Source organism: Cucumis sativus, chromosome 6 (assembly GCF_000004075.3).
Source record: "Cucumis sativus cultivar 9930 chromosome 6, Cucumber_9930_V3, whole genome shotgun sequence".
NCBI classification, from domain to species: Eukaryota; Viridiplantae; Streptophyta; class Magnoliopsida; order Cucurbitales; family Cucurbitaceae; genus Cucumis; species Cucumis sativus.
Genome location: NC_026660.2, coordinates 30,879,059 through 30,899,014, shown reverse-complemented (window position 1 = coordinate 30,899,014; position 19,956 = coordinate 30,879,059). Strand labels below are relative to the sequence as shown.

Sequence of the window (19,956 nt, the reverse complement as noted above, 5' to 3'; positions counted from 1 at the left end):
AACAACATATTTAAATTCCAATTAAATGGATGTGTACTACGTAATTAATTAGAACGTATACTAGTCTTTCTTTTCTTTTGCGAGAACAATTAAATATGTAATAGTTAAAAATTTAAAACATATCTTAGATTGAATGGCGGAAGTAACATAAGGTTTTTGTAATATAAACTTCCATATGAGAAATTAATTTTGGTTTTGGCATTTAATTTTATGCTATGTTTGTGTTTGGTTTAGTCCTTGTGGAATAGGAAAGAAAGGTAGGTTAGCTTGAACTTGTAGTATTTGTATGAGAAATGAAACCGATTATTAAAAATTGGTTAGGATTATAATTTAATAAAGCTACAATGCGGAATTGTTTAATCAAGGGTGTGGAATCGGGAAGTTGAGGAGACGGAGGTCGAGGTGGACAGGCAAAGCAATTCTGAAGAACGAGATCTATCTATCTACCCCCCACGCACATCACCGGACTACCATTGTCATTGCCATTGCCATTTCCAATCTCCCATTTGCCCGCCACTTCAACTTCTCGTTTTCTTCTTCTTCATCTCTTGAGATCTATCTCAATCCAAACACTTCACCTCGATCTCCATCGTCTTTTCTCTTGGATTTCATTTTCCACTACTGAATGTCATCTTTACATTAATTAGTTCATGATTCTAAGATTTTGAGCATGGATTCCCAGCCTTCCCAATCGGGAAGGTCCCCCACTGACTATTCCACCATCGTCACTAGACAAACGAGTCTTGGTCGAACTACTTCCTCCTCCGATGCCAGCAGCCAGAGCTTGTCTTCGATTCTCAACAACCCTCATGCTGGAAAATCCGATGCCTCCTGGGTTGGCTGGTGGTCCTCTTCCTCCACCGTTAACCCACCTGAGTTTATGCCTTTGTCTTCCACCATAGCCTCATCCGAAGTTACTCGATTCGATTTTAACAACTACACCGCCCTGATCTCCGATTCTTTCCACCGATTTGAGGACATACGCAACCATTCCAGCAAGGAGAATGGTGGCTTGGATAGCATTGGTGGCCAGGGCGAGGCCCTTGTGGCTTGTTTGAGAGAGGTTCCCGCGCTTTACTTTAAAGAAGATTTCGCATTGGAGGAGGGGGCGACATTCCGTGCAGCATGCCCCTTTTTGAATGTTTCGCAGAATTTGGTGCTCCAAGAGAAGCTTTCGCATTATTTAGATGTGGTGGAGTTGCATTTAGTCAAGGAAATTTCATTGCGTTCTAATTCTTTCTTCGAGGCTCAGGGCCAGCTACAAGACTTAAATGTCAAGATAGTGGAGGGGTGTAGCCGGATACGGCAATTAAAGGAGACCATACGGCTCTTGGATGTTGATTTGGTAGATTCTGCCCGAGAAATTCAGGAGCAGAATGCGACCAGGAATAATTTGTTGGCTCTTCAGCAGAAATTGAAGCTTATTTTATATGTTAATCAGGCCATTTCCGCTCTTAAATTGGTACTCTGCCTTTCCTTTCTGAGTTCTTGCGTAATTAGTTGTTTTCGTTGCATTAAGTCATATGAAATCACCGCTGTCGTCACAATGCGTGCTACTACCTTTTAATCCGAAGGCTTCACTGCTTATAATTGAATCTTCTAGAGCACGATCCTATGGCTGCATTCGATCTCGTAGCTGTTACTAATTCATAAGGAATGGAAATTTGCTAGTACTTCTGGATGTGGGAAGCTAACGTATTCGGGACTTATTCAGTAGTTCAATGAAAATTTTGTGCCCGTCTTTCTCCAAGTTGGCGTGTCATGTGAGAAAAAAACTAAGAATTGTTGGAACACCTTTTTGTGTAGTTCGGTTTTAGCATGAGATTATGGACAAAGTGTGTTGGTTTGCTACCGAGAGAGACTGTACACGCTATTCTGCTTTCTGCTTTTGTCATGACTTTTAAAAGAAAGCCAATTATGGCTAAGTTCTATTGCAGATGTTTTGTGGGAGGTTTGGTTAGATAGAAACAGGAATAATTCCTGAAGAATGACGCTGATTGAGTCATGATGAATCTTAAGCTTTTGCTTCCTTCGATTGTAACATTTATCCCTTTTTATTCTTTCTAAAGATCAGTATATTTTTTTATTTAATAAACCTTGAACAAGACTTGTGATTGCGAAGAGGAAGCATATACTGTGAACTTCTCTTCCCTCTTTATAAAGGTATGATATTGGCCATAGGATTCATATTTAGTAGTGATCGTCGATCTTTTGTCATGCAGCTAGTAGCATCAGCAGATTGTGCTGGAGCTTTGGATGTGACTGATGATTTACTACATCTTCTGGTACTTTCTCATCCTATGGATTGGATAATTTTTATTTTTTTAATCTATAATGTTAAAATGTCCTTTACAAGTTCCATTCATATTTTAGAGTGATGATAATGTTTTGTTGATATGGTCTATACTGCCTCTATTTGTAAATGCCTTCCGATTAAGTTTCTGGTGTTTTTTTTTAAGGAAAAGACAATAAGGAAATAGTATTTCTCAACTTTTGATTATTAGAAATAAAATAAAATTTAATAGCAATGGAGGAATAGATACAAGAATCTAGGTGGATATCAGCCTTGTAAGAAAGCAAAAAAGAGACGATCCAGATACCAAATTCTACACATTATATTTAAAAAATATAATCTGTAATTATTGTTCCTACTAGTACTGATTTTATACATATCTGAGTAATATGTTTACTACACTCATTGAGATATTGTTTCTAACTCTGCCCTGAAACAACAATCTTGGCTTACCTTTTTGTTTGATATAGTTTATTTCTATTCCAAAAAGCTAATGTATGGGTTCAGATCACCCAAAGTTTTCTTGGTTAATCTGAAAACAGAGTAAATTTTTCTTAGTTCAGTTTCTTATGTGCTTTAGGAGGGTGATGAACTTGCTGGTCTACATTGCTTCCGCCACCTACGCGATCACGTAGCAGCATCAATTGAATCCATAACCAGGTAATATTTCTAATTTATTGTCGTACAAGTGAGAAACAATTAGGAAAGAAGAATTAATCGTTTATAAACATCCAGTTACTTCTTTTGTACAAAATTGGGGGAATCTCATCTAGGATCTATGATTTTTGTTATCAGCTTTCCATTTTGAACCATGTCATAGACTGCGAGCGTTAACCTTCAGCATAGTAAACTTAGTCCCATGCATGTTCCAAATGACCTAAATCTTGAGGGAAACAGTTACATTTCGTATGTTGGTAGAAATGGCTGTCGATTTCATTTCCTTTTTTATTTTTCTCTTTTTCTGTTTTATTGATGGAAAAATCTCTACAATTTTGTTATGTTTCTTTGACATCAGCAGGTTCAAGTGCATACATAGAATTTGCTTAACTTGTCGAACAATTATTACTTATTTCTTGATTGTTGAAGCCAAATTAGTTTTTAAGCTAAATCTTAAGATTTATCACAATTTATTTAGGCTCTTTTTAGTAATCATTTCGCCTTTAGTTTTCGGTTTTTTAAAAAATTAAACCTAATTCCTCCCAATTTCATTTCGTGATTTGCATGTTTCTTGATTTTAAGAATTAAATTCTTTGCCTACTTTAAAAACAAAACCAAACCAAGTTTCTAAAAATTGCTTTTATTAGTTTTCAAAATTTGGCTTGGTTATTGAAAACACTAGCAAAATGTCGGTGACAGAGAAATAAAGTTAGAATTGGAATGAGTGTTTAAAGGCTTAGTTTTCAAAACCAAAAAACCAATGATTACCAAACATGACCTTTTTTTTTTTTTAAAAAAAAAACTCCTAGTTAATCGGTTCGAATCTCCATTAATTCTTTTAGACATTTTATTATTAAGAAAGCGAGCTTTGATTAAAAAATATGAAAGAATGTACAAGGACACGAAATAAATAACCCGCACAAAAGGATACCAAACCTGCAAAAAGAGCCTCAATCCAAAAGAGTAACATCTAACTGATAATTCAAAGAACACACTACAAGTCCTCCACTCTTCTGAAAATCATTTTATTTTTTTCAAGCTGTATTGAAGTGGATAGGAAAAGATGCAGTGCAGTTTAGTTAAAGTTCCACTAGGTGGATTTTGGTTTGAAAGGTTTCAGCATGTCTCTCACATTTTGCTTGCGACTTGAAGGGTTCATTCTGTCTGGATAGGAAAAGATGCAGTGCAGTTTAGTTAAAGTTCCACTAGGTGGATTTTGGTTTGAAAGGTTTCAGCATGTCTCTCACATTTTGCTTGCGACTTGAAGGGTTCATTCTGTCTGGATAGGAAAAGATTCAGTGCAGTTTAGTTAAAGTTCCACTAGGTGGATTTTGGTTTGAAAGGTTTCAGCATGTCTCTCACATTTTGCTTGCGACTTGAAGGGTTCATTCTGTCTTTACTATCCTCACAACAAGATCTTTACTTAAACTGGAGAGCCTTTTTCACCCAGATTTTTCTATTCTTGGCTTGTTTTGTTGGTTGTTTTACGCATGTTCGCATGTATTGTTGTTATTTTTGTTGGTCGTTTTAGGTTTTGGTTGTCGTTTCTCGTGTTTTGTTCTCCTAGACTAGTATCTTAATATCGTACCTGGGCATTAGTCTCCTTTCATTATATCAATACAAAGGCATGTTTCCTTTTTTTAAAAAAAAATGAGTGGCTATGCATGCACTATACATTTTTTTATTATATTTTTGCATTCCCTCCAGAAACTACTAACATTTAGTCTTGTGGTGTAGCATTCTTTCAGCAGAATTTATGCGTGCCTCAATTCACGATGCTGGAGATGTAGATATCGTAATTATAACTGAAACAAAAGCATGGGCTTCAAATTTAATGAACGGAAAGGATGAAGTAAGTAAATTTTGGTATCGAAGGCCTTGAAGTTTATCTTTTACTAAATAGCTGAACCGAAGGATTGCTATATATTTTTTCTATAGTAGATTATGATATAACCTAAATAGAACTAGAATACTATTGAAATATAAAATGTAACATGTAAGAGCTACTTGAAACCTCCTCTCTCTTGAGTATACTAAACTCAGGTTTCTTATCCAAAAAATAGTATACTAACTCAGGCCCTAAACCATCTAAACAATTCTCTGCCTTCTTCCTTCCTCGCCCTTTTTATTTATTACTAAATAGCTAATTACTTTTCATCGTATTTCTTTTATTTTTATTATTTGAAGACTATAATTTTGTTAAATGTAACACGTGAACTTCAAACTGTGGCAGGTCAAGTTGGACGAGGAAGAAACCTCCAACTTCCGCGATCGCCTTCTTCCTATCGTTATTGGATTGCTCAGGACTGTGAGTTCTCTCCTACTTCATTGTTTTGGCTGAAGAATAGTTTCTTGATCCTTCCTCTCTGTTGGGCGTTGGTTCCTTCTACATGAAGATCCATAACTATCAACTTCCTTGTCATTTTATCTTGCTAATTGTAACAAGCCAGTCAGTAACTGATTACCCAAAATTTCACACTAAAAATTCTCTTTCCCCCTGCCCCTCACCAAGGTTTATGCAATGGGTTTGTTGTGAAAATCTGTCTTATGGTCAGTTTAAAGATTATGTGCTCTTGGTCTTTAAATGTGGTTTTTGATATGAATTATTATGGGCAGTAGAGTTATTTAACCGTTGGTTTTGAAGCTTGCTCTCATTATCCTTGCATCTTTTCTAATCTTATTAAAAAGTTTGTTTCGTGTTAGAAAATGTGTATGTGTTTAATTGACAATTCAATTCTGAACCAAATTTATTGCATGCATACAATGATTTCTCCCAGGCCAAGCTTCCCTCTGTCTTGAGGTTATATCGTGATGCAGTTACAGCTGATATGAAAACTGCTATTAAGAATGCAGTGGCAGAATTACTTCCTGTTCTTCTAATCAGGCCCCATGACTCAGATTTTGCACCTGGAGAGAGAACGATGGATGCAGATGGTGAGTTGTTGCTGAATCTTGATATTCACCTGTTTGTACAACACTAACGTTTGATTAGTCTTTTTTAATATGTAATAAGATAATGTTATCTGTATTTCTTACATGATATCGGCAATTTTATTGAAAATCATGAATTTTAGAAGATTACATGGAAAAGTCCAATTGAAACCAACAAACAGCCTGAATGAAATCATAAGGTGATAGGCTAATTAAGCTTTAGATTGTCATGACAAATCTATTGTCCTTTAGCTTCTGTCAGATTTATTTCCTTTTTTCATTGTAAAATATTCTTTCACACAAACATATATGTATATTTTTGTTATTAGATATATTTGAGCACGAGGAAGTTGTGTGTCATTCAGTCTTCAAAAGTTTCTTTAATGCATCTTTGATTTACTGATGTTCTCTTTTAAGTGCACTATATTACGATAAATTTATGACTCAGGTGGAGGTGCTTCACTTGCAAGCAAACTGAGGGGCCTGTCTTCCGAAGGCTTCGTTCAACTTTTAAGTGCCATTTTCAAGATTGTACGGGTAATTTTTCTTGCTTAAAAGTTCTCTCTCCACAGGACAATTTGTATTTGGCACTTTTATCTTTCTTGGTTGATCTTTGATTTGTATTGGGTTGTGGATGCGTATAGTGCGATTGTTCTTTTTCTTCTTCTCTTCTTGTAATTTTGAGCATTAGTCTTTTGTTTTCTTTTAAAAAATATATTACCAAATCATTAAAATACTAAATGCAATGTTAGTGCTTCTTAAGGTTAAAAGAAAGTTGAGGATAAATCTGGTAATCCGGTATAATTTGTGCACTACTAGGACGTTGTATTTTGTGCAAAGACCCAAAAAGAATAAAAAAAAAGCAAAGTTATCTTCAAATATCCTGCTATTTTTTTCTTTCAAAACACATCACAAAAGAGCAGCACGCAGTTAGCATATCTCCTAAGTATTTTCCCCACCCACCAAAACTTTTACTCTCCAACCCGTCAATCATCCAATCATGAATCACCCAAAAGATATTGAAAAGCAAAGACCACTCTTGAACAGAATAACCGAGATTGTAATATTTCTAGATCTCTTACTCTAAGACTACTCTCTAAGTTTTTCCTTGCTGGAATTTTATCGGATGCATTATGATCTCTTTTCATTTAGTGAATGCAGGTACATTTGGTGCGCGCTGCAGAAGTGAAAAAGTCTATTGAATGGATTATGTGCAATCTTGATGGGCATTATGCTGCAGATTCCGTTGCTGCTGCAATTGCTAGTGGTGCTGCAGCTGCTGGTACAGCTCAAGATACTGATAATCAAGGTGGTTTGCTTCTTCCACATTTACCTCAGCGAGTAGCTGCCAAGGTTATTTCCTTACAAGGAAAAGCAAATGATGCAGCAAACCCTTCAAACATGTCTAGAAATTTCAGGTTATGTATTGCTTGGTTTTGATAGCTTTAGGTTAATTAATTATGAAATATCATACTTGATGTGTGGGTGGTTGCATCTACTCTCTCTCTCTCTCACTCTCTTCCTCTGATTGACAAGGAAATATTATTTAGGGATAGTTGCAAATTTAGTAATTAGATTCAAAATAATTAAGTATATAGCAACATTTAAAAAAATTTACAAATATAGCAAAATTTGTCAAATTCTATCAATGATAGAAGTTTATCACTGATAGACCATGTTGTAAATATTAGTCTATTAGTGATAGACGATACGAGTCTATCAACGATAGTTTTGCTATATTTGCAATTTTTTTAAAATGTTGCTATATCCTTAATTATTATTCTTAAAATGACTTATTATTTAGACCTTGGATAAAGATTTCTCAAATCAACATAGGTTTTAGCCAAGGACAGGGCTTTTCCTCAAAAGCAATCAGACTATCACATTTACAATTATAAGAAGACAGAGTGAGCGACGACCAGGAGTTCTTCCTCAGCTGTCTTTTAGAGATTTCTCAGATTAACGTAGGTTTTAGCCTAGGACAGCGATGATCATGGGTTGTGATTTGCGGGGTGTGTGCTTTGTTGTGGGGCCTTTGGGGGAAGAGAAATAACAAACTACAAAGTGGTTAGAGGTTGAGAAATGGATCGTAGTGATGTTTGTTGCTTGCTGGGGTTTCATGTTTCTATGTGGACTTTGGTTTCGACGTACTTATATCCTATGTAACAATTTTACTCAGCTGGAACTCCTTTCTTTAGTGGGGATTTTCATGGGCTTGGATTTTTGTATGTCCTTGTAGCCTTTCCTTTTTCTTTCTGAATAGAAACCGTTGTTTCTATAAACGAAGTAGTTGTATGTATATAATTGTCCAAGAAAGCTCAAGAAAGAAAGAAATTTAAAAATTAGGGCTCTCGTACTACTTCCTGTTGCATAATCAATCTTCATTGTGAGTGGATAACAGCGAAGATACATATCTCAACTCTAACAGAAAAGAAGTCCAATCTATCGGGTGTGGTGCTACAAAGCATCATTCTTAATGGAACTTTCAGAAATTTATTGAGAATTTTGTTCCTCTTTTATTTTCTTCTGATAAAAATGTTTGCTGTTCACTTGGTGAATATTTAATTTGTAATCTCGACTATTGAAGTAATTTGATTGTGAGCAGAGCTGATGTATTGCGAGAAAATACAGAAGCTGTTTTTGCTGCTTGTGATGCTGCTCATGGTAGATGGGCTAAACTCCTTGGTGTTCGCATTCTTGTTCATCCAAAGTTGAGATTACAAGAGTTCTTAAGCATATACAACATCACACAAGATTTTATTACTGCCACTGAAAAGGTAATCGAAGCTTTATTTGGAATATGAACTTATATAAGGATATAAATCTATAGTTAATCGTAGTATTCATAATTCTATTATTCTTCTAACTTAACAGATTGGTGGAAGGTTGGGATATAGCATTCGTGGAACTTTACAGTCCCAGGCCAAAGCTTTTGTTGATTATCAGCATGAGTCTCGTGTAAGTTTCTGATTTGTTTATTTGTTTAGAGTTATTGTCCAACTTAAATATTATTCATGTTCATTAATTTATGTTATTGTAGATGACAAAAATCAAGGCAGTGCTTGATCAGGAAACATGGGTTGAAGTGGATGTTCCCGATGAATTTCAATCTATAGCTGAATCACTTTGTTCTCAAGAGCTGCTTTCTGAAAAACCCGATCTTACTCAGGATAATATGGATCGAAGCTACGGTGATGTGGCTACGAATAATGATGATTCACACAATGCTCAACAACACTCTGAGCAAATTGATTCAAGTGACCTGTCTGGGGGGAATTCTGAACATGTGAAGCCTACTCCTGCAGATACAACTGAAAAGAGTAAAGCTGATGTCACAATTCCTACAATGCAAGTTAGCAATACTAATGTGAAGGAGCGCGGAAAATCAAGTTCTCAGACTTTGCTATACAAAGGCGTTGGTTATCATATGGTAAACTGGTTAGTTTCTTCTTTCCTTTTTACTTATTTCGGATTAGATGGCTCCCTCCACTAACATTGTTAAATAAATTGGTTGATTTTATTGGCCCTGACTTTGACCTGTATGGTTATCTGTTCTCTCTTTATTTTGAACTTTTTTATTCCTTGTGACATCACATTTTTGCATTGAACTTTGTGTTCTGTTTTTTTCTTTCTTGGTACCTTCTGCTGATGTACACCGTCCTATTATAATTTTAGTTAGCTTCATTGCTGGGGGTCTCACTAAACGATTTCTTCTGTAATGGTTCATTTCCCAGTGGTTTGATCTTGCTCAAGATGTTGTCGGAGTACATTGACATGAACAATTCTCTCCCAGCACTATCTTCGGAAGTTGTACATCGTGTTGTGGAAATTCTCAAGTTTTTCAATACAAGGACTTGTCAACTTGTACTTGGAGCTGGTGCTATGCAGGTACTTCATAGTCTTTTATTTAGACACAATAAACGTAGTTAATGCTGTGCTTCTAACTTACTTGTGATTGTAAATATGAAATCCTTGAATCCGTGGACTTACATGTCATGTTCATGGGCATTGAATGTTAAACCATTGGTCTTCTTTTTGTTTATTTTATTTTCCCACTCCTACTCTTTCTATTTTAATATTTTTCTGTCTTGTTAAAAGAAAAATCATTGAAAATAATGTGGTTTTTTTCTTTTTTTTAATCTTAATTTGCAGTTGTTTGAATATTATAAATCTTATTATTCACATAGCACTTTGTTAATTATGCTGAATATACTTACCATGGAAACTATGAGTTTCAAGTGCTAGGTTGGTAACTCTCCTGAAAACTGAATTTATTGCTGTTCTAGGTGTCTGGTTTGAAGTCTATCACATCCAAACACTTGGCCTTGGCTAGTCAAGTTATCAGTTTTACCTTCGCCATTATTCCTGGTACGTTTAACAAATTTTGAAGGATTCAACTTTAGTTCCCTATTGTTATTAGTCTAGCAGCCTATATCTCACGGGCTAAGGCCAATCAACTTTATGTCTGGGAAACCATGTTTTGCCCAACCCTTTATGTTTCCATCGCCTACTTCAACAAAAAAGCAATCTTCTTTTCTCTGTTTAATCTTCTTATATAACGAATCTATTTTTCTCATCATTATTGTTTTTCATGAGGAAGGAAGAAAAAAACATGTATGATATGAAATTGGGAAAATATGTGCTTATAAGGGAGGAAATAAATTCTCTCAAGAAGAACCAAAATTGGATCTGATCTAATTGGCTTTATCAAAAAGAGCTACATTTTTGGACATTGTTCTTTCAAACTACATCTCTCCATAAAAGAGTATTTACTATAACATTCCAAAGAGCCAACAAAAACTGCTACATAACATCGGGATAACATTCCTGAGACATCGGGAAACTGCATTTCAAGCCTTAGTTCTCCTAGTCTTTCAATTTTTTTCATAAAGGGAGAACACCTTTGGGGTAATTGGAATTATTATAGTGCCCAAGATATTTAAACGGAATATGACGTTTTCTTCTTCTTTTTATGACTTGAACAAGAAATTAGGAGAATCCTTTTTCTCAAGGTACCTGAGGCGCGAAAGACACTGTTGCTCTCAGAGATTGATCGAGTGGCTCAAGTATTCTCTCTTCTTTTCATAATTTTCTTCTTTTATATAATGATTGTGCGAATTATGCTAATTAGCTGACTATAGTGCGAAGTTGCCTAGTTATATTCCTACTCTTGAATATTCTGCAGTTTTCACTTGCAAGATTCTGTATTATTGCCATTTCTGCAATAAAATCTATGATTATAAAAATTGCTTTGTTATGCATTTTTGTACCAATTATTGAATTATTTAATAATTTAGGATTTCAAAGTTCACCGAGATGAAATTCATACTAAGCTGGTCCAGATAATGAGGGAAAGGTTATTAGTACATCTTCGTGGTCTGCCTCAAATTGTTGAAAGTTGGAATAGGCTCGAGGATTCTGACCCTCAGCCCAGTCAGTTTGCTCGATCACTTACCAAGGTAGCTATATTATTCATCAAGCAAACTAATTCATTAAAGTAAAGCATTTGCTTCTAGCTAGTTGTTTTTGTCTGTCCTTGGTACCTTGTTAAGTTGAGTGATAATTTTTTTCAATATTGAAGTCCTTTTTTGCGCTTTGCATAATTGAACACTGTGCATGTAAGGATGTGTATGACAAGTGAAATCTTATATGGTTGATGCAAAACAGCACAAGTCATCTCGCAAGTTTGATTAGAATGTTGTTTCCATTTAATTGTACTTTTTGAGTTGTTTCTCTACATATTTACAACCGACTTGGTTTGAAATCACCATTATCCAGGAAGTTGGTTACCTTCAACGTGTCTTATCTCGAACCTTACATGAGGCGGATGTTCAGGCAATATTTAGGTAAGCCATACTATAATGAATGGATTCTAAATTTTAATCCAGATCTACTCCTATATCTATGGCCGCTGCCCGTCTGCAAATAAAGAATGTTTGCCGTTCTGCTATTTGGAAGTTAACAATTATCTTTAATGTAATCTTCAGGCAAGTGGTCAAAATCTTCCATTTACAAATTTCTGAAGCATTTTCACGATTAGACATAAGCACCCCACAAGCAAAGGATAGGTAATACTCCCTTGTCGTTCAGGAACCACGGACATTGTCACATATATTACTTACACTGAACCATTATTTCAACATGCTTCTTGTTCTGACACTGTTTTTTCTATTGTACCAGGCTGCTTCGAGATGTTAAGCACATTCTTGGCTGCATAAGATCTTTGCCTTGTGACGATTTGAGTAAACCCGACATCCCAAACTGGGGGCAACTTGATGAATTCTTGGAACAAAGATTCGGATCTGAAGCTGGATAATGGCGTGAATGTGTATTGACCATTGTTTTTCTTTTATAAAGGGTGTCATATTTGAGGAGTAAATAACAGGATACCAGGAGTCAATTTTCAACCTATGCCTTCTCCCTTGTACAACTAAAATATCAAGGTATGTTGTAAGAACAATCTTTACCCTAAATAATTTTTATAGATCTTAGTAAGTAAATGTTTAAGCACTTTTGAAATAAAATTGAGGTTAGCATATACCCATAACGCATGTTTCTGAACTTGTAGCCGGTAGTGTAGAGGAACTGGTATTGCATAATTTTTTAGCACTTTTGTTTCTATTACTCGTACTGTATGAAGAGCATACTACGTATCGTTTTGTAGGGAGTTTTCCTTCCTACGATTAATTTGAACTGCATAAAGTTCTGGGGACTTTTTGTTCCCACGTATGCTGTTTAAAAACTAATCAATTAGATTTTCATAGTTGTGTAAAATATTCAATTTTTGCAAACATTGTACACTTCGTATTCTCAACCCCTGATCAGGACTACATGAACTTGATTAATCAAATGTGATAGAATCATTTGGTTTCACTGCATCTGAATCATGTGGCACATTTTATTTGCAATATGCTCTTAATGATTTCTGTTGTGTACTGGACAGGTATAAAGTTTGGGATTCAGATATTTCAACGAAGTTTTTCCCCTCTGCCCTTTTGCTGAAACACATAACATATATTTGTTTTGTACTGGCTAGGCCAACGTTTTTGCTGCCCTAATTGTAGTTGTGTTTAGAGAAAAGAACATATCAATTGGTTTACTTGATGAGAAGATTCAGCCAAAATAGAATTTTAGTTCCTTTCTTTTTCTTCCCCACTCCCTCCAATTTCGTGGCTTCCGTACATTTGTATTTCTGTAGAGCAAAATTTATCTTTATTTCTATAAATAATTTTGCTTACCGCTGGTTATGCCATTTCATTTCCGAAGGTATTTTTAATCTGTTTCAACTTTGCACCCCTTCTCCTCTTATTTATATAATTTTGGAATATTATATATACATATCTTGCCTTGATAACTAGCTTCTAAAGTGTTCCCCTTTTGTTATTAATTAAAAGCGAGATTCTTTTATGACATGGAAGGAATGCAACCACCTTTTTCGAGACAAGGAAAGCTTCTTATGAATGTTATTTTTCATGCTATGAATTGGTACAAAAATGGATACTATTTTTCAAACGTTTTATGGTGGTGTAGGGTTGGATTTAACTTTAAGAAATGGTTATTAGAGTTGAATAAATTTACAACGGAGTTGCGGCTAAAAAACAATCTAATCCAACCTGTAAACCAAGAACATCCCTTCTTTTGATGGCATAAGCAGAGGAAGTTGTAAAAGCTATGACTGAAAAAATGGTTGCACGTCATGCATGGTATATATATTTTCTAAGCACCCTCAATCTTGTGGAATAAGTTATACAACAAAAAGTTGTGATTGACCCTATTGTTAATTGACACTTCAATTCTCATTGTTTATAAATTAATAATTGTACTGATTTTGATGATCTCAAATTTGATAGAGATTTCAACGGTCAAGGTATAGACCTTAAAATACAAACGCGGAATTCAAAGGAGGAAGAGATTTTTCACGCAAAACAATGTGAACGTACAAAAGAAGAGAAGATAAAATTGGTCCTTTACCAAGCACGCCTATAATTACTAATTTATTACCATAAACAGATTGTTCTCAAAATATATTGGCAAAAAAAAAAAGAATCTTAACAGCTGGGTTTTTTTCTTTTCTTTTCTTTTTAAACAAAACTCCAATAAATAAAACAAGCAAAATTCAGTGCAATGGGGCACTGGGACAAGCTAGCTAGGCCATTTAAAACAAGAATTGACTTGATTTGTTAGAAGAATAATCAAGTAGGGATCATGTAATGTTATTTTTATTTATCGTCATCACTTTCGAAGTTCAATAACAAAGTGAATTGGAAGAATTAAAAGTTTTGGAATTATTTTGTTTCTAAAAAATATTTAATTTATTTTTTTGTTTTGGTTGATGAGAGCCAGAGAAGATATTGCATTTGGTATTAGGGGTTTGAGTGGGGTTGATTGTTATTGAAAGTTGTAGGGTGTAATTTAGGAAAGTTAAAAAAAAAAAAAGGATGGCATGTGAAAACTGAGTATCAGGTGACCAAAATAAGAGGGTTGAAGTTGACGTAAAACTGCCTCCATATTTACACATTTTCCATTTTTAGTTAGTCTTTGATGTTCTCTGATCTGTTTGTGTGTCTCTTTTCATTTGCCTTTCCCTCCCTCTCTCTCTCTCTTTCGCTGCCACCTCACCCTTAATGGCTAATATTATTCAAATTTGCCCCCCACCTCGGCCCTTAATTCCCTCCTCTTCTATCATACAGTATTTTTTAATTTTACCCTAACTAATTAAGTTTATTATGTATAATAGTAATATGTGTGGGGTTGGGTTTGATTAGAGCCTTGGTAGAGTTGTGAGCTAGCTGGGAAGAGGGAAGAGGGAAGAGGAAATTAAATTTATTGGTTAAAAAAGGGGGTAAAGGAAAATGAGGGTAATAAATAGGGAGTTTTCCCAATTTGGCAAATTCCATAAAAGCACACCACAGGCAGAGACCACACAGAGAGTAGTTAACTGTCACACCATTCTAGCTAAAATACTTTCTACTTTTTCTTTCTAATTATTCCTATTATTATTAACTTTTCTTCTTATTATTATTCTTCTTGCCTTTCCAATTCCAATATACATTTCATCCATTCAATTTTCACTCATTTTTCATTATTAATTATTAATTATAATTAACAATTCAAACCCTAAACCCTTCCTACTCTAATAAATTATTGAGTTGTGGTCAGTAGTAGTAGTAGTAGTAGTAGTGTCGTACCTTTAACCTTTAGCTACCAAGGACACACACACATATATATAAAAAGTTTAGGCGCGGGGGGGTAGGAGAGAATTAAGATATCATAATGGGAAGAGGAAAAATCGCAATCAGGAGAATAGAGAATCGGACGACAAGGCAAGTTACATTCTCGAAGCGGAGAGGCGGTCTGTTCAAGAAGACCCATGAACTTTCTGTTTTATGTGATGCTCAGATCGCTCTCATCGTCTTCTCCAGTAACGGCAAATTGTTCGAATACTGTACTCAAACAACATGGTATACATTATTATTTCTTCTTCTTCGTTTTTTTTCTTTTTTAATTATTTAATATATATCTACTTCTTCTACACACTTCCTGCCTGCACATCCTCAGCATGGATCAAATCATCAGGAGATATCAGATTGCAATAGGGAGTCGAATTCCAGAGCATAATATGAACGATCCGGTAGTACAGTTCTTAATTGATTAAATAATCTCATTTCATTTCATCTCTAGTCATCTCCTCGTATTTATTATCAGTACTATTAAACTAAACAATCCATTGAAATAAATTAGGAGGAATTGGAGCGGCAAGTAAGGTCAATGAAAAAAGAAACGGACGATCTTCAGCTGAGTTTGCAGCGCTACACAGCCGACGATTTCAGCACTTTTCACCTTCGCGATCTCGACGATATCGAGAACCGTCTCCAAAACTCTCTCAACAGAGTTCGTGCTCGAAAGGCATTATTATTATTATTATTATTTTCCACTTTACAACCTTCCACTTTACACACACACACACAAATACATAGATATTTATTAGGGTTTTCTATTGGTTTTTTGGTGCAGTCAGAGCTGTTACAGCAGCAAGTCGACAATCTGCGAAGAAAGGTTTTGCTTGTTTATTTTCATTCATTCTTATAATTTAACATAAATACATATAAGTAATTATAATTATATGGTTAATTTAATTCATTAATAACCTGTTTTTTATTTTTCCCTTTAATTTCCATGATGATACTAATTAGGAGAAAATTCTGGAGGATGAAAATGAACAGATTTACCATCTGGTAATTAATTAAATAAATATGTTATTACTTTGTTCTATTTATTTATTTATTTATATCACATTCATATTAAAAAAAAAAAGAAAAAAAAAAAGGAAAAGGGTTGTTAATATGAATAATAATAATAATAATAAAGATAAAAGAGGAGCAGATGGCGATGGAGGAGCAGCAGCAACAGCAGATGGCAGCAGCGGTGATGATGCAGAAAAGAAGAAGCGAAGAAGATGACGAGGAAGTGATGATGCGGCTGAGAAGGAGGGCGGCGCATGATAATCATGATAATGCTGCTGATGATCAGGCGCAGGCAGCGGCAGTTGAGGTTGTAAATATTGGTGATCATGATCACGATGGGTCGTCGTGGTTTGGTTATATTCATGGATTACTTGAAATGAATGAAAATAGTAATAAAAATAATAATCATATTCATCCTCCACAGCTTCAGCTTCAGCTTCAACATGATTACCACAATCATCATCATCATCATCATCATCATCATCATGATCAGGCAAGCAGCTGCGTCCTTCAGCTGGCTTCAGTACAGCAGCAGCTTCCATCTGATCCCTCCCCTCCTCCTCCGCCCTTCCTCCTTCCCTATCGCCTTCAGCCTTTTCAACCAAATCTTCAGGACATCAACCTCCATTCTTCCACCTACGGTACTTACTGATCCCCCATTCGTTTTCTATTTTTCTTCTATAATTACTACCCATTTTTCCATTTCTTTTCACGTCAAACCCCATTTTCCCTTCTTTTCTCCTCTTTTCTTTTTTTTTTCCTTTCAAACAGTAATCAAAATACAATTCAAGTTTAAATCACAAAACAGGGTTTTATTTCTCTTTTCTAACTTAACTACAAACACACCAAATCACTAATCCTTTTTCTAATAAAAAAAAAATGATATTCTGATGTGACAATTTATGGTTAAACACAATACATTGAGCGAGGTTGTATAATGATAGAATGTAAAATATTTTCCTTCCTTCTACGTATTTTAGTTTTAAAAATGTTTGATGATTATTCTTGCGTTAAAATAAAATATAAAAAGCTTTAATGTGCTTGAGGTATTTATTATGATTTGGTTACAGTTTTAGGTAGAAATGCAGTAATAGTTATTATAAGTAAATAATTAGAATTAAATAACAAGGGTGAAAGTGTGTTTTAATTAAATTAATTTGAAGTTTTACATATATTGATGCAGAGTAGAGTAAGGGGTGGAGATTTGGAGGCAGTAGTGGTGTGTGCGTATTACTGGAGTTGCATTAAGGGGTATTCCTGGAACAACTTCTTGCTCCATCAGGACAACATATATAATTATGTCAATTTATATTTAACCTCTCCATCCACTAAATTACCCAATTAATTTCCATATCCATCACATATATATATATATTTCTATTTATATTTCCATTATTAATACATTTCCTTTCCTTTCATTTCACCAAGACGTACCCCAGCTACCTACCTACTTCATTATTATTTATATAGTCTGTGTGATCTCCAACTCCTCTTCCTTTCCTTACTTTGTTTTTCTGCTGCATTTGCATGCTATATGTATAACTCCTCAATATCACTTTCTTAATTTGCTTTTAGGGCCATTTTATAATTAGTATATATATCATCAATTTATGCTTCATTGCTTTTTGCTTCTTTGTTTTTATTATTGCATAATCAATTAGCTTTTTTTATTTGTTTCTATTTGTTAATTAGCTTTATAACTACACCTGATACATATATAACCATTTTGATTAATGTGCTCAAACTCAAGATAATTCAATAAACTCTTATCTTCAACACATGAAATTAGGATAATTCAGCTGCCACTTAATTTAAGACATATATATGAATTACTGTGTATATTAGCTAGGCCTTACACTAATCTGCTATAATGTCTTTCCTAAATCCTATTTGTATGCTTCATAATTGATTATCATTAGTACAATTGATTGGGAAATAAAGCATCAGATAGAGATTAGTGAAATTGGTAAGTATAGTAATCATGTGATTGTTCATTAATTGGTTTAGTGGCTTGAATTGACATTTTTTTTAGTATAAAATTGAAGTTTTTTAAAAAACATTTTTTAATGGCTGTCAAGTTATTAACTCTTTGGTATTTTGGAAAAATTCCCATATAATTATATTCAAACTTGAATTAATTCGCAATCAAAGACGACTGGTTGGAAAGACTAAGACTTATATATCTATTTTAAATATACAATTGTCTAATATTTTCATGGTTATTGATACAGTAACAAATTAATGCCGTGTCCTTACGATTAGTAACATTTCATTACTTGGATTATTAATATATGAATGTTATGGCTACGCGTGATAGGGCAAAAAATAATGAGTTTCAACCATTAGAACTAAATATAATGTGTTTGTAAAATCTAAACGATGGAAGAAAAATTATGAAATGCAAATATGAGGTCTACATAAAGCATATTAATTAATTATATTCCTTATTCAATCTCAGTAGTCATAGACATACCTATATTATTTGAGTAGAGATGGAGGAAAATAGGAATAATCCATGGAAGAAAATATAAAATGTGTGTACGTAGTAGTGAGTAGTGATTGAAAAGCAAAGAAAACTATGAAAAAAGAAGGCTGATGAATTGGGGGCACCCACATGAAAGCCTACTCATCAAAATCTCCATATGCGAATGCTACCTTCATCTACTTTCATATCAACACAGATATTCCATTTTCACCTCCCATGCACATAAATCTCACCCCAAAAAAATACAATATATCCCAATAACCCTTACCATCCTTTACCTTTAACTTATTTCGCTCCTAATATATTATCTATTATTCTAAATTTATTTTTATTTTGTGACTTTCTCTATATCCATACTTTTTAAATAAAAATAGGAGTCAAGTTTTTAAGTTTGAAATTTTGTTTTATAAACTTTAACCACTGCATATATCACAATGACCATGCATGTTTAGAACTGAGAGAAAATCAACTCATTTTCAAAATCCAAATATAACGCCTATATAAACGTTTTGTTGTTTATGGATCACATGCATGTAATTTTATATTTTTTTAAAAATAGGAACCTATAAAAATAAGTCTACTTTTTTTTTTTTTCCAATTTCCATATTTGCTAAAATACTCTATACAGTCAAATTTATGAATTATTTTGTTAGTATGAACAATTATGAAATTTGAGAATTAAATAACTCTAGCACCTCAAAAATCTTAGAAATAATGTAGTGTGAATTACTATTTAGTTATGCCAACTCTTTTATCAAATTGTGAACTAGTTTAGCGAAACTTATTTTCAAAATTAAAGATTTGATATGATCTTTTCCTACAAACAAAATAATGAAATGTGTGCTTATACAAGTTCATAAATCTATCATCACTTAAAAACTGAAGTCCCACCCCAAAAAGTATAGGTTATATTAATTAATTTTTAAACAAAAATATTAAATCTATTAGAGATATAAAAGAATATAAAAGTTGAAAGTGGAAATAAATATAAAAAATGGTTTGGAGATATATTAGAAGATTTTGAAAGTTTAAAAACTAAACAGATGATCAACATTATAAATAAATCCCAATTCATTCCATTGTTTGGTTAAAATACTATTTTGATTTATGTATTTAAGAATTTGTTCAACTAGGTAGTTCATTTTTTAAAAGTTTAAAAACTGATTTTAATCCACATATTTTTAATGAAAAATTAAGTTTTAGTTTATTAATGATATTTTTTAAAGTTTATTAACCATATTTTTATAAACCGTTCACTCCAAACCTTAGTGATGAGTAAATTAAATCATTGGCCTATGTTGGATTTATTTTGAGGTATATATTTGTTAACTAGGATTATTATTTGA

General features: G+C 33.8%; 2 protein-coding genes across 9 annotated transcripts; both read left to right on the top strand.

Annotated features, from left to right (window-relative positions):
• The first annotated feature begins 342 nt into the window (after positions 1-342).
• On the top strand, positions 343-13,159 carry LOC101203696 (vacuolar protein sorting-associated protein 54, chloroplastic). Its single transcript, XM_004134482.3, has 19 exons — positions 343-1,462; positions 2,223-2,285; positions 2,874-2,953; positions 4,688-4,802; positions 5,184-5,258; positions 5,728-5,884; positions 6,330-6,418; positions 7,043-7,299; positions 8,487-8,658; positions 8,756-8,839; positions 8,922-9,319; positions 9,616-9,769; positions 10,168-10,249; positions 10,868-10,947; positions 11,179-11,340; positions 11,660-11,727; positions 11,869-11,949; positions 12,062-12,324; positions 12,825-13,159. The coding sequence occupies exons 1-18, from the start codon at positions 671-673 to the stop codon at positions 12,195-12,197; spliced, it is 3,045 nt and encodes a 1,014-aa protein (XP_004134530.1). The 5' UTR covers positions 343-670; the 3' UTR covers positions 12,198-12,324; positions 12,825-13,159.
• Positions 13,160-15,029: 1,870 nt separating this feature from the next.
• Positions 15,030-17,548, top strand: LOC101203939 (MADS-box protein FBP24). 8 transcript variants are annotated; one of them, XM_031887840.1, is made up of 8 exons: positions 15,030-15,342; positions 15,440-15,512; positions 15,623-15,772; positions 15,896-15,937; positions 16,075-16,116; positions 16,265-16,432; positions 16,550-16,766; positions 17,309-17,548. In XM_031887840.1, exons 1-8 carry the CDS (start codon positions 15,155-15,157, stop codon positions 17,311-17,313), a joined length of 885 nt encoding a protein of 294 aa, XP_031743700.1. In that variant the 5' UTR covers positions 15,030-15,154; the 3' UTR covers positions 17,314-17,548. The 8 variants fall into 8 exon arrangements, with proteins under 8 accessions (XP_031743700.1, XP_011658351.1, XP_031743699.1 ...); XM_011660049.2 differs by having other exon boundaries at positions 16,250-16,432; XM_031887839.1 differs by having other exon boundaries at positions 15,623-15,787; positions 16,250-16,432; positions 17,314-17,548.
• Positions 17,549-19,956: the final 2,408 nt, after the last annotated feature.